This window comes from Podarcis tiliguerta (genome assembly GCF_965153285.1).
Source record: "Podarcis tiliguerta genome assembly, chromosome: 8".
In the NCBI taxonomy this organism is placed as follows: domain Eukaryota; kingdom Metazoa; phylum Chordata; class Lepidosauria; order Squamata; family Lacertidae; genus Podarcis; species Podarcis tiliguerta.
In genome coordinates, this window is record NC_139541.1 from 52,560,818 (window position 1) to 52,574,789 (window position 13,972).

The 13,972-nt window shown below is 43.5% G+C and overlaps 1 protein-coding gene across 1 annotated transcript; it reads left to right on the forward strand.

Annotated features, from left to right (window-relative positions):
• Positions 1-276: 276 nt before the first annotated feature.
• Positions 277-13,762, forward strand: COQ9 (coenzyme Q9). The gene is made up of 9 exons (XM_083452964.1): positions 277-471; positions 2,013-2,184; positions 2,658-2,793; positions 3,495-3,637; positions 3,855-3,939; positions 5,563-5,667; positions 8,586-8,741; positions 11,861-11,914; positions 13,106-13,762. Exons 1-9 carry the CDS (start codon positions 411-413, stop codon positions 13,139-13,141), a joined length of 948 nt encoding a protein of 315 aa, XP_083309090.1. The 5' UTR covers positions 277-410; the 3' UTR covers positions 13,142-13,762.
• Positions 13,763-13,972: the final 210 nt, after the last annotated feature.

Sequence of the window (13,972 nt, forward strand, 5' to 3'; positions counted from 1 at the left end):
GAGCTGGGTGATCTGGGAGCTGGAATCCCACAATTATCTGGGGGGTAACAGTTAGCTCCTTGCGTTCTAAGGGAGCATTGTGGTGCCACACTATTCCTAGGCATATTTATTTACTTCATAAATTTATACGCCGCTTGATTGTAAAAATAAAAAGTCTCTCAAAGAGATGCTCTGTCTGTGATGCAACGCAGCTATAGCCAGCAATGCGAGTTGCAGCGGAAAGCCAGTAAAGCCCGGAAGTGTGGCTTTTAAAGACAACTCTATCCTACAGCTCTTGCTTCTCTCTCTTTAAAGGCTGCCAGCGGGGGTGGTTCCTCCCACTGCCTGTTTGCCCTCCCCAAAGATGGCGACTGCCCCTTCGAGCTTCCCGCTCCAAGACGCTTCTTATTGCTCCTTGGCCCACTGTAAAGATGGCGGCGGCCGCGGCGAGTCTGAGGCGAGCGGGTTGGGGGCTTCTACGCTGCCAGGCGGGTGAGGAGTAGCTCGTGCGGCGGGTGAGGGCAAGAAAGGGAGGGGTCCGCCTGCCGACTCCCCACTCCCTCCGCGCCCGGGAAACGGAGCCTGCGGCCGGGGCCTGAGCGGGGTTTGTGGGGCGGGGAAAGGTGAGGCGAAGGGCAAGTGGCACCCAAGGGGCAAGGACGCCCCTGAACTCGCCTTGAGGGGCCGGGGAGGCGATTAATTGTGGCTCATTTGCGCAGTTCATGCAATCATTATACGCTGTTGTGTTAAAATAACGCTCAGGGAAGGGAAAGAGCCACCGGCATTTCTGAACCCTCCGAAACTCAACCTTTGTCAGGCTGGTGTTTGTTGCTCATGTACTTATTATTATTAATCATGTACAATCAAAATGATAAATCCTTTATTTAGTTGCTTTCAACCTCTTTACACCTGGTTTGAACGCTAAGCCATAGCTAAACTTGGGCCATATAAAATAATATTATTGTTACCACTATTATTTTTCATTTATTCATATTTATTTGTTGCAGTTATATCCCACCTTCCCCTCCCCCCAAAGGAGCTTAAGGTGGCATGCATGGTTTTCTTCCCCTCCTCATTCAAATCCCCACAACAACCCTGTGTGGTAGTGACTGGCCCCCAAGATCACCCAGTGGGCTTCATAGCTGTGTGGGGATTTGAACACAGCTCTAGTATAACACACCACTTCATCAAGGTGTGCGGGATGCAATTCCCCGAGTTTACTGCAGCCATTCCTCCTCTTGAATTTGGAGGAAGGGTAAGGTTTTGACTTCCTGGGCAAGTTTAATTCCGAGTTTCTAAAGGGTCTATGATGCAAATACCAGCTTTAATTTGATTACTTGGAGTATGGCTTCAGATGAATATCTGTGTCTACATATATGCATTATCCAAATGTCTACTGATCTGTGCACCAAGGAGTAGGAACTTAACACTGAAGGAGCCTGATGGACATGCCAACAAAGCTAACCAACCAACCAACCAAGTTTCTTGCATACTTACAATCAAATGATTATTTGTTTAACCCAGACTTTTGCAGTGGCATAAAGCAGCTCAGCACATTCACTTGTTCAATTTCACTGAACAGAAATATGTTCTTCTGCAACAATAAAAGAAAAAGCATATTTCCCTGGACTGACAAACATATAGATAATTGCCAGTGTAATCTGGGTATGGGGCAATTATTGGCTAACATGCCACGTGCATTGGCTAACTTCTTTTGGCATGTTAGGAAAGAGGCTTTCAAAGGTAATACTTGTTTGAAGTATCAGTGATGTATTGTACGAACAGAACCCAGCCCTTTTGAGAGGACTAGAGCATATACAGGCTTAGTCTAGGTCCAAATCTCTGCTGATCCTTGCAAATTTAGAAGGTAGCCTTGAATAAGCAATTCTCTCTTGGTACCAGGCATTTCTATCTCATTGGCTAGTCTCATTGGGATGCTTTGATTCTAAATTTTTATAACTGTACTTCAAAAATGAAGTTGATGTGGTTAATAAAGACGACAGTTTGTCTTACTGAACTGGTTTCTGTTTCAGTCTTCAGACGCCAGCTATACCCAGTGCAACGTGCCATTCAGTCTGCAGCTGTGCTGCGGAGAGCGTCAGATGAGCAGAAACAACAGCCCCCACAGTCTTCCACCCAGCAGCATTTGGAGTCAGAGCCAGTGGGGGAGCAGCATGATCAAGAGCATCCACACTTACACCCCAGGTAACCTGCATGCTCCCACCACCACTTAAAGCTCTGAGAGATCTCATTTCCCACAAACTCACAACCTGTTCTGGCGTAATGCTTTGTATTGCAAGCAGGATGTGATATTTCTGCATCCCTGGGGAGGCATGTTCCTGTGAGTTCTTTTGAAGCTGGCGTCTCCTTCCCATGCCTGTAATCCCAGGATGACGTGAGCAGCATTGCAGTGTGTCTTCTTTTACTGCCCCCACAAAATCCATACTGATCTTGTGATGAGCAGATCCCTGGATTTATCAGAGGAGGCATCAATGCCCTTGTAAATGTTAACAGACTAGCATTGTGTACACTGAGCAAGCAAAAGTTTGAGCACTGGAAACTGGGGGCAGCTTTTAAGTTGGCAGGAATTATGAAGGCAATGGAAAAGCGATATGGAAGACCAAAATGGGAGACTCCTTGGTATTTGAGGGTGTGACTTTGTATTTTTATTCTCCTAGTTACACGGATCAGGGAGGTGAAGAATCAGAGGGCTATGAAAGTGAGGAACAGCTGCAGCATCAAATCCTGACAGCAGCTCTGGAGTTTGTCCCCACTCATGGCTGGACAGCAGATGCTATTGCAGAGGGAGCCAAGGTAGCTATCAAGAGGACTGATATGCTAAGAGGTGCAGGGAGCATCTGCATGAGGTGCTAAACACAGCAATGCTAACCATGTCTACTCAGAAGTAAATTCTGTTGAATTCAGTGGGGCTTAAACTCAAGTAAGAGGAGTTAGAGTTACAGCCTTAGTAAGTTTTTAACTGTTGTGGTGGTCCCAGAACAATTCTTATTTTATGTGGGTGCTGAGAGGTTTGCTACAAAGAACTTAAAACTTTGCAGAGCTATAACTCTGAGAGTTGCCTGGTGGGGAGCAATTGCAATTAACCCATTTTAAAGTTTGTTGGCCACAATGGGTCTTTACCCACAAAGCACATGCAAGACATGACGTAAGTCTTGCCTTGAGGGCTCCTACATTCTAGGAATCTATGTTTCTACTTTCTGCAGATGGAAAACAGTAATTTGGAGGATGTTTTTGGATGATATCATTGCAATGCAGAGGGATTAGCTGTAGGAACCTTAAAAACTACAGTGTAGAGCAGAGCTGCCTGAGTTTTAACAGCAGCATGAAAGCTACTCTGCACATGAGATAGGGCCATAATGTAGAACGACAGTGTTGGCCACAGCATTGTTGCTTTGCTTGGAATGCTTGTACCAAACAGGCTGTAGAACAGTATTGCCTGCTTTCTGGCTCCTGGGTAATTTACCTGTTCAACCTGCTTTCCTTCTTCCTTTTAGTCACTGGGTCTCTCTGTTGCTGCAGCAGGGCTCTTTCACAATGATGGCAGCGAACTGATCCTGCACTTTGTAGCACAGTGTAACTCCAAGCTGACTGAACTTTTAGAGGAGCAACACAAACTGGTGCAGCTCGGTCAAGCAGAGTGAGTACTGGTCACCGCAGCTGCTGTGGGAGGTTAGTTATTGTGCCACCATTTCAGGCAGAAACAGAACAGGTGTCAATTGTATGTTGACACAGAAAGCCTAACCGTGGAATCTGGTCACAAGGAGGACACTTGTGAGGTAGTTTCCCTAATGCATCTTGCTACCAATTTTTGATTAAAGAATAAAATCACAATGAATGCTCTTTTCCTCTTAAAGGAAGAAGAAGACAGACCAGTTTCTGAAGGATGCTTTGGAGGCCAGGCTGCGAATGTTGATTCCATATATTGAAAAATGGCCCCAGGTACAAACCTAACATTATTTTTGAAAACATGGGATATCCCTTAGAGTGTCACCTATGTTCATTGCTTTGTATAGCAGAATTGGTATATTTCTTATACCAATTCCCTGGGAAGCCAGGTGGTTGACGTTAAAGTAGAGATTTCGACATATCAGGGAGGTATTGGAAGAGTGGAGGGGAAAGAATGTGTCTTCCCCCTCTTCTCCCTTCCTGAACAGCTGTCCCTCTCCCCCTTGAGGCATGAGTAGCACTACTAGACTGCTATTCTAGGATGGATGGAACCTTGAACAGAAGCACTTGTTATGGAGGGCAGGGATATGCTACAACATTGAGTTGCAGATTACCCTTGCTGTTGTCGTTGTCACCCCAAATTCCTTAAAGGAAGAGTGATTGATTATTTAATTTATGCACCATTTAATATATTTAAAATATTTCTAAGTGGTGTACAGAAAACTGAAGTGACAACTTAAACAAAATATTTCAAAAAAATACACAGTTTCATATAAAAATGTTACATTAATACAAAGGTTCTAATATATAAAAATCAGTTTCAATTCATTTCCCTTCTGACACACTCTCCCCTCAGCCTCCGAATTCTCATCCAGGGACCAAACAAGAGTTCCTGGAAACAGCAGACATCACCAGGGGGTGCCCAAACTTTTTTCAAAGAGGGCCAGATTTGATGAAATGAACATGCGTGAGGGCCGACCAAAGTTGTTGAGCTTTTTTAGGATTTTACCCCAGGACATATACTGCCACGGGGGCCGGATTAAATCGGCCAGCAGACCAGATTTCAGGGTGGGTCCAAGGCAGATGATACTTCCTCAGGCTGTGTCCCATTCAGCTCCACTCACCACACCCAGTTTCAGGTACAGCAGGTTTATTGAGCTTTCCAGGGGGTCCAGAGGATGGAAAGAGGGCCCCCTCCACTCTCAATGGCTCTTTCTTCACCCTCTGTCCTCATCTCCTTCCCCAGCTGCTTATACCTCTCTCTGTTTATCCAGTCAACAGTGCTGTCATGTTGATTAGGGTGAGAGATGGTAGCCTGACCGGAGTGCGGGGTAGGGAAGCAATTCCTTTCACTTTTTCAGAGCCTAAGGGCCTTTAGTAGCAGTCATCTTTTTGGAATCACAAAATAGCAAATATATCCATAATTTATTTTTCCTATTCAAGTATGATAGGAAATTCAAGCTTGAGTTAGATTGCCCCTTGTATCAAAGTTTGAACTGGATTTCTCTGTGAATTGCTTTAGGGCTCTTGTGGCTGCCATTGCTAGGTTCTTACGGTAATAAAAAGCATTACCAATGTTTTCTGTCCCATAAGATGGGCACAGGCAGTGGAGTTGAAGCTATGATGTATGTAGAAACTTAGCAAGGAATCAGTACTGGGAAGACTTGTATAGCAGGGATAGCCAACATGGTGCCCTCCAGATGTTGCTGAACTACGGCTCTCCTCACCCCTGACCATTGGCTATGCTTTCTGGGGTTGATTAGATGTCCAAAAACATGATGTTGGATTACTCCTGCTGCAGATGAAAACAAGGTGTATAGAAAAGAGGGGAGCAAAGTGTGGTGAAGAGTGTTTCTCCTTGCCTCATTAATTTATCTGGCTTTTCCTTCTCCCTAGGCTATTAGTGTGCTGTTGCTGCCGCACAATATCCCAGCCAGCCTAAACCTCCTGACGAGCATGGTGGATGACATGTGGCACTATGCAGGAGACCAGTCCACCGATGTAAGTCTGAGCAAGACACAGATGTTGATAGGACTTTAGGGAGCAACAGGAAAGCTTGAAATGGTCTGCCTTGCATGATAAATACATTCTGGGCTGTGCTTGGGAAAATTACGCAGTTCAAACACGTGCTGTGCTAAAAAGCTTTCAGGATTTTGGTTTCCAAAGAGCTTGGAGTTATGATAGTCCCTCTTTATTGCATTAGTAACAGTCACTCACTGAAAAAGGAGGACACAAGGAGGATACAACTCTTAAGTCCCAAGGGTCCAAAAAGCCCTGTAGGTAGGATCAGAACTGTTGTAATACAGGGCCCCCCCATACTCATACCATGGAGCTGATTTAGGATGATACCATGGTCAGTGGTATCAAAAGCTGCAGCAAGATTGAGAAGGAGCAAAGTTGCACTCCCTTTGTTCTGTTCTCGATAAAGATCATCCATCAGGGTGACTAAGGCCAGTTCAGTCCCATGACCAGACCTGAAACCCAGATTGAAACAGGACTAGATAATCCATATAAGCCAAGAGTGCCTGCAGCTGCCCTGCCACAACTCTCCACTACCTTCCTTAAAAGTGGGTATTTGTTATTGGTTGGTAGTTAGCTCAGACTAAACCAGCAGGTCAAGAACTGGCTTCTTTAGAAGTGGCTGCACTGCTGCTGCTCATTAATCACACCCAGCTAATCAGATCCCCTATGCTAGTTTTAATAAAGCAACAAGGGCAGGGCTCAAGAGGCCATGCGGTTGGGCATAGAGTTGCATAGAGTTGTACATATCGTCAGTCTGCATAAGCTAAAATCAAATATGCAGCTCATCCAAGTGTGTCTGGGCAGGTAAGGATAATGGGTGACTGGGCTTTCACTGGCCCTCTGCTTAGTGGTGTGCCCAGTCATGCTGTCAGCAAATTAAAACAAAAACCAGACTAAAGTTACAATGTTTATATATCACTTTTCTTGAAGACACCTAAGGTGAGAAAATAAAGCCTTATAAAAACAATTAAAAGAAACATAATAATGCAAACTAAAACGACAAAATCAAAGCAGACAGCACTTCTAGAACTGGATAGATTTGAAACTGACAGAATATTAGCTGACAGTACTGTGTAAGGTTTTTTAATTATAAAATTGTTTTCCTTTTATAGAAAGAAACAAAGTGCAATGTATTTATTTAAGTGACACACGCAGAGAGTTGAACTGGCCATTTGCCACAGTTCTGCTGCTCAGTATCCCACCTCCAGCCGGGACAACAGAAAGTGATGGATGTTCTTTGAAAACTCGTAAGCAGCTCCCTAAAAATACCCAAGGCTTATGAGAGCCATCAACTTTCTGGCAGGAAATAATAGCAAAGTAAATTATATCTTAATTAAAGCAATTAATGAATTACTTGACCTATTGCGTTTACATAAGTAAGGGGTAGGAAAAGCTTAGTGGGTCTTGTTAATGAATGACTTTAATAAACTTGTGTGAGGATAAAATAGCAGCCACTGCAGTGACAAATAAGTAGCACACAGACAAATTAAAGGAATAAACCAGAAAGCCAAATAAAAGACAGTGCTCACACCAGGAAACTAAGGTTCTTTTTGGAGTATGCAAATTGTGGATGAACTTGTTAAAATATTCAGCCTTACAAATAGTGCTTAATTTTCTTCCCTCTCCCCCTCCCCCCGAGCTTTCTTGGAAACTGGAAAAGTGCCTTTGCGTTGCTGGCAGGACTTCATTGCAACTATTGTGGATGGCACCAGATATGTTCATTAGGTAGTTGCAAAAGAATCCAGTTTTCCACTTTGGTTAACGACAGTTCGAGAAATGATAAAAAGAAATAGGAGAATGTCGTTTGTTATAATGGATTTTGAGTGACATGTTTTTTGAAGTTTCGACAGGCTGAATGATATAGTAATTGGTTCTCAGCTGTGGTGTGCCTAACATAGTTTTATGTAACCTGTGAACTGATTAATGCCCCAAACAGATGCTGGTTCAATAATAATCTCTACTTTGCTGATCCGGAGGATCCTGACTGTCCTTTTTGTGTTTTTTTGTGTTAATCCCTGGTTTACATGCTTGATAGACAGGTACTGGGGTGATTTCTTGGGCAAAATTTCTATTCTACTAGAAGGTATGTGCCGAATTATTTTCAGAGGGTTGTTTAATTGTTTAAGTGAAATCCTGAACATATGTATACAGAAGTAAGTACCACCAAGTTCAATGCAATATGCTTCCATATAAATGGATATAAGATTGTAGTCCTTGTATGTTGCAATAAAAAGACAGACTGTTGTGACACCTTCAACATTTATTGTCTGTGGGGTTTCATGTGGCTGGTTTACCAGGTAGTTTGACTGAACTTTGTGCTTTGGGGCTAGTTGCTAGGCTAACATGGAGCAAGGCTAGTTTGTTTTTCAGCTCAGCAGTGGTGGTTGGTGGTGTTTTTAAAGCTGGGATGGTGAATAGAGAGATTTTGCACTGGGCTATGATCCAGTGTTCTGTAGAAATAAATGGGCTGTGCAATAGAGACCCATGAAAATCTGCTGGGTCCCATTTACCTACTAGAATCTTTGATCCATCAGTCCTAGGAAGGAGTGATGCTTCAGTGCAAAATAATCACACAGCTCTACATTTGCTGCGTTTTAATAATAATAATAATAATAATAATAATAATAATAATAATAATAATTAATATGCTGCCCATCTGACAGCTTTGCCCCAGCCACTCTGGGCATCTCCCAAAAGAACTCATTGCAGAATCCAGCAATTCTTGGTGAATAATTTGGGGTCACTTGTCACAGAAATCTAGGTTTAAAAATAATAATGCAGGGTTCAAGTGCTCCTACTGGTCATGGATGGGATAGTTTCATATTGGTATAGCCTGTGAAGTGTTAATTTCTTGCAGGTACTCACGTAACTTTGTCTCTTGGTTTCTACCCTTATAGATAAACTGGTACACTCGTCGAGCAGTGCTTGCTGGCATTTACAACACTACAGAGCTAGTGATGATTCAGGACTCCTCTCCTGACTTTGAGGAGACTTGGTCCTTCTTACAAAACAGAATAGCTGATGCCATGAACATGGGACACACAGCTAAGCAGGTAATCCATTTATAAACAGCACAGTCTTCTGTGGCACATGTGAACTGTAGCTTTGGTCATACTTTCATATGTGTGTGTTTAAACCCAAGAAGTAACTTCACCTGACTGTTAAAGCCAGCCTTCCCCAACCTGCTGTCCTCAATTTTTTTGGACTACAATGGTACCTCAGGTTACATACGCTTCAGGTTATAGACTCCGCTAACCCAGAAATAGTACCTCAGTTTAAGAACTTTGCTTCAGGATGAGAAAAGAAATCGTGCTCCAGCAGCGCGGTGGCAGCATGAGGCCCCATTAGCTAAAGTGGTGCTTCAGGTTAAGAACGGACCTCCGGAACGAAATAAGTACTTAACCTGAGGTACCACTGTACAATGCTCATAAGCCCCAGCTAGCTTGGTCATATAATGCTGGAGCTGATGGGAGTTGTAATCCATAGCTTCTGTAGGGCACCAGTTTGGGGAAAGGCCAGTTTAAGCCATAGGTGGGGAACTTTTATGGGGTTAAGGACTCATTCGCTTGGGGGGAAAGTGGGGAGGACAAGAGTCAGAAGTGGGCTAACAGAAGGCACCTTTTTTTTGCCTCTGTCCCATTCATAAACATCCGTTCATGCATCTCCCCCATTTTCAAACATACAACTATTCACACATCCATCCATTCACATACCTCTAAACATTTATGACACACATATTTTGCAAATAATTAGGATTTGGGTTCAGAATATCTTTTTAATTGATTGTTACATCTTATGAATGCTAAATTGTATTCTTAGTCTAATTTAGGAGATTTAATGCTTAGCTGCTGTCACACAGTGTTCTGTGTAGAGCTACTGCGAATTCTAGAAGCAAGTTTTCATTGATTCAGATTTGGGGAGATGGGTATGGGGAAGAGAACTGTGCCTTTTATAGCCCCAAACCAACCATTTTGTTGGCTGTTGGCTCACTCCTCTCTGCCTAGTGCACCAATCTAGCCTCCAGAATCCTCAATCTTTCCACAAGAACATGCACACAGTCCTGAGGTCCTATGACAGGTTTTATCCAGTGCTAGTCATACTTTGGGTAGACCCATTGAAATTAATGGAAGTGACTAACTAGAGTCCATTAATTTCAGCTCTAAGTAAAACATAGGTGGATACAACCATTCATGTATATAAACTCATGGTGGCAGCAAAGTGGATGGGCCGAAGCCTACCTGAAGTTTCTCTCTCATTCACCTCTCCGCAATCCATCAGAAAGATGAGAGTCCTGGAGGCAGGCAGGCACTTCTCCTCAGATGGCACTGCTTCAATCTCCACATGCTGTTTATCTTATGAGAATTCCCTCTGCACCTATCTGCCTGCCTCCAGCTCTCTCTGCCTTCTCTTTCCATCTCCCTCATTTTTTATCGTGGCTGCAGTTTGATCATGGTGAGAGCAAGAGAGATGGAGGAGAGAGAGAGAGTGGTAGGCATGCATGTGAGGTCAGAGGCATGGCAACAGAGTGCTGTAGCTAGAGTGCCTTTTGGAAAGATGTTCCAGTCTAGTCATTATGCTCAGGTGTCTCATTTTGTTGGTGTGCCTGCCGGCCTGCAGTGCTCTTGTCCTGTCTATCTGGTTCACCTTGTGGCTGTGATTACATTGCAGCAAGGGGAATGTGAGAGACTTAAAGTGAGAAGAGAGACCCTGGAGTCTGGGATGCACAGATGAAGAAGCTCTGGCAGACCAAGCCCAGTCCACCAGTTCCCCATCCCTTAGTCCAGGGTTAGGAAACCATTATCCTCTTTGCTGAAGGTGCATTTCTTCAGGGCTAGTTTGTTAGGGGCCAGAGCCAAAGTGGGTGGAATTTGCAGCATCACAGGATTTAATAGGTCTCCCCCTCTCTCCTCCATCACTCTTTGTTTCATCTTCCTTCTGTTTCCCACCCTCTCCATTAACACAGGTTGGAACTAATTGTTTGTCACAGTCTCCCCCCCCCCCTTTTCATTGCTCATTCTATTTTGGCTCTGCCCCATTTATGGTATTTTCCCCTGGCACACACTGTCTCTTTCTCTCTGTCTCTCTCCCACACACATACACCTGACATATATGGGGAAGTGATACCCAGAGGGATGGCAAAGAGAACAAGAGTAGACCTGCAGTGTTTGGAGGGTCACATGTAATTAAGCAGCCGCCAGGTCGTAGGTCCCCCTTTGGCTGAGCTGAAACCTGCTTTGCCTTGCCAATTAGGAGTGCATTTTAAGACTCCTTAATGTGCATTAGCAACCAGGTCTCTACCTACCTGCACCTGACATTGCATAGGATATCAGATGTGAGGGGGCATGTGGGTGTAGTTTGGGGGGGAAATGGCCAAAGATTCTACACCCCTGCATTAAAAACAGGCAGCATTTTGCTGACAAAGTCGGAACCGTTTTTCAGACAGGTACACAGATTGCTGGGCAAAGTCTAGCACTACCCCCATCTGTGCAACATATGAAAAGGGCTCTGGTGGCACATACTAGGCCCTGCCTACGTGCTGTGGTGATAGCATTGGAAAGAACCATTATATTATCACCCACATAGTTGCAGTCAATCCATCTGTGCAGCTTCTCATAACTTTGCAATGCTTCGCTCTCATACAGGCCCTGGTGGAGAATGTAAGTTAATTATTCACATTAAGGAGAAGAAGTGGCACTCAATGCGATACACTTTATTGGTCTCTGAATTAAATCGGACTAATTTGCTTAGAAAATCTTCCTGGAGATTTCTAAGCAAGTCTATTGTTAGTGTTGGAGCTGCTGCTGTGATGTTAATCAATTGCGTTTGTTCCAATTGTGCCTGGTGTTTGCTGTATACGTGCAGGTCTTTGGATCCCGCTGAGATCCTAAGATTGCATGTCACTGTAGTGTCGTTTCAGGTTTCTACAGATACTGCCGGCCAAATAGCATGTACTTGCTGTCAGCTCTATCACTGTAGAATAACTCTCAGGAAGCAGCCTTATGCTGAGTCAGACAGGACTCTTTCTCAGCCCTGTCAGAAACTGAGCATGGCTCACTCTACATGCAAAGCAGATGCTCTGCTACTGAGCTAGCGCCTTTCCATATTGGGCTGGTCCACCAATGCAAAACCAGCACGAAGCAGAAGATTTCAGTGCCTGTGTTTTGTTTCTTAGGTGCAGGCAACAGGAGAAGCCCTTGTCCAGGGACTGATGGGTGCTGCTGTCACTGTAAGTAATGCCAGACACAGGATTTCCTCAGGTTGTTGCATACCAAACAGCTCCTGCCCTGGGCAATTATTGATGCAATAATGGATGTGGAGGAATGCAAAGGGAAATGGTTGCTTGTACGATTAATTTTTTAAAAAAGAGAGGATCTGCGAAGTTGTCTTACTTGCAGTATTTCCCAGATTAATCTGTATGGATGCGTTTGCGCACAATGTTTTTCATTACTCAAGAATCCTTCAAACAGTAGAGGTATATAAAGCCAGCTTGGGATCAAATTACTTGCAGGATCACCTTACTCATATATGCTTACTCAGCTGCTTCAATCTGCAGAACTGGAGCTGTTACAGAGGCCACATAATACTTGAGCTGCATTTGTAAGAAATTGTTTTTTTAGTGTGGCAGCACCTAAACTTTGGAATTCCCTGCCTATTTGTATTAGGCAGGCACCTTCCCTATACCCTCAGTGCCTGCGTAGAACATGTTTGTTTAGGTAAGCCTGTTCAGCCATGTAGAATATCGACATATATTTTTTATTTTTTGCTATAGTTGATTTTAATTATATTTTAAATAACTGTTTTTACGGATAATTTCAGTGTTTTGTTTTATATATTGTTAAACCGCTTAAGAGGTTTTTTTACAAATCCAGCAGCATATACATTTTGTTAAATTAATCCAGAATAAAATGTTACATTGCTTAGTTAGTGAGCAACCACAAGAAGTGTAGGAATTCCCTCTATAATCTGTTGCTGCCCGATGCCCTTCCTTGAAAGCTGTTGCCTTCACATTTTTATCTTCCCAGTCCACTTTCCTGCCAAGCTGTCTGTGTGTGTTATGCAGGGTTCTGGTGTATGTTTTGGGGCAACATGTTCATGTCCTCCAGTGACCAGGCCTATTTGGGCCTCACTTTCCATCCTAAGTGAATGGGAACATGCCCTGAAACACATGGTGCATGTTTCAGAGAAATATTGTGAAGGGGTGGGGGCAAGCTTTTTTTTCAGAAAAGTTTGCTCACCTTATTGATCTTATTCTCATTGAGGGACTCCTTCCCTGTAACACCATTTGAAAACCACAGCTTGCTAGAGTTACCTTTCCCAGTCATGAGGAGCAGTGGCATATTCCTGTGCTGCCTCTTTGCAGCTAGTAATTTTCTCATTGGCCTTATATTTAATGACATATTATTTGTGAACCAAACAGATAAGGAATCTCACAGGACTGAACCAACGTCGATAAGATGGAAGAGTTGGGAGAGGGAGTTCCAAGACCCAAAAAGAGGAGGAATCCCATCGCAAGAAGTTTAAACTGTTTCCACGATTTTTCTAGTACTATTAAAACACACATTAAAGGTTGTCAGCCTAGCGTGAGAACCTTTTTTCCTGGGCTGTGTAAATGTCACAACCTGGTTTTCTGGTGATGATGCGGCTCCTGATACTTGACCCAGTTAGTAAAAACTAACAAATTAGGGTCCATTTTTAGAAGATGATGTGAATGAAAGTTGGTAACCAAAAGTGTCTTGCTTTCATTCTCCCCCGCATTTGCTATCTATGTGTCTGACTCAGAGGTTGCTGCATCATTGGGAGACATGGCCAGCACGGTGCCAAATTGTGTGGTTCTGCTCCAACTCTCAATACATTTCTGCTCAGGAAGGATCACATCATCACTGTAGGCTTCTGTTGATGTTTTGTCACTGCTTTCAGTTTTCTTCCAAAACTATTTGCATGAAAGCTGATGGCAACTGTAGCTTGAAAGCCCAGCTATCGAATAGCCATCAGAGTTCTATTGCAAATGTATAATTTTCTCTGTTCCTGGACACTGACATGTCTGTAAATTAATAATAATAAAAATTCAAACTGCCTTCTGTTTGAGAGTTTGCAGCTTCTTCATTCTGAGATTCATTCAGTCTTTTGGCATAAATAGTATCATCTGAGATTTCAGAAGATCCACAGTAATGGTACAACAAATGCAAGTTTTGCTATTTTGGGAAGGACTGATACATGCACACACATTTTCATGCCCTGCATGAGTGAACGAGCTGTCACAGAATGTTGCCTCAAGTCACTTTGA

Bases quoted from the DNA above. Each gene is read 5' to 3' on its own strand.
- COQ9 (XM_083452964.1), top strand. From the start codon at position 411: ATGGCGGCGGCCGCGGCGAGTCTGAGGCGAGCGGGTTGGGGGCTTCTA. The intron at 3,638-3,854 runs GTGAGTACTGGT...TTCCTCTTAAAG, and splicing joins GTGCAGCTCGGTCAAGCAGA to GAAGAAGAAGACAGACCAGT. The intron at 11,915-13,105 runs GTAAGTAATGCC...TGAACCAAACAG, and splicing joins TGATGGGTGCTGCTGTCACT to ATAAGGAATCTCACAGGACT.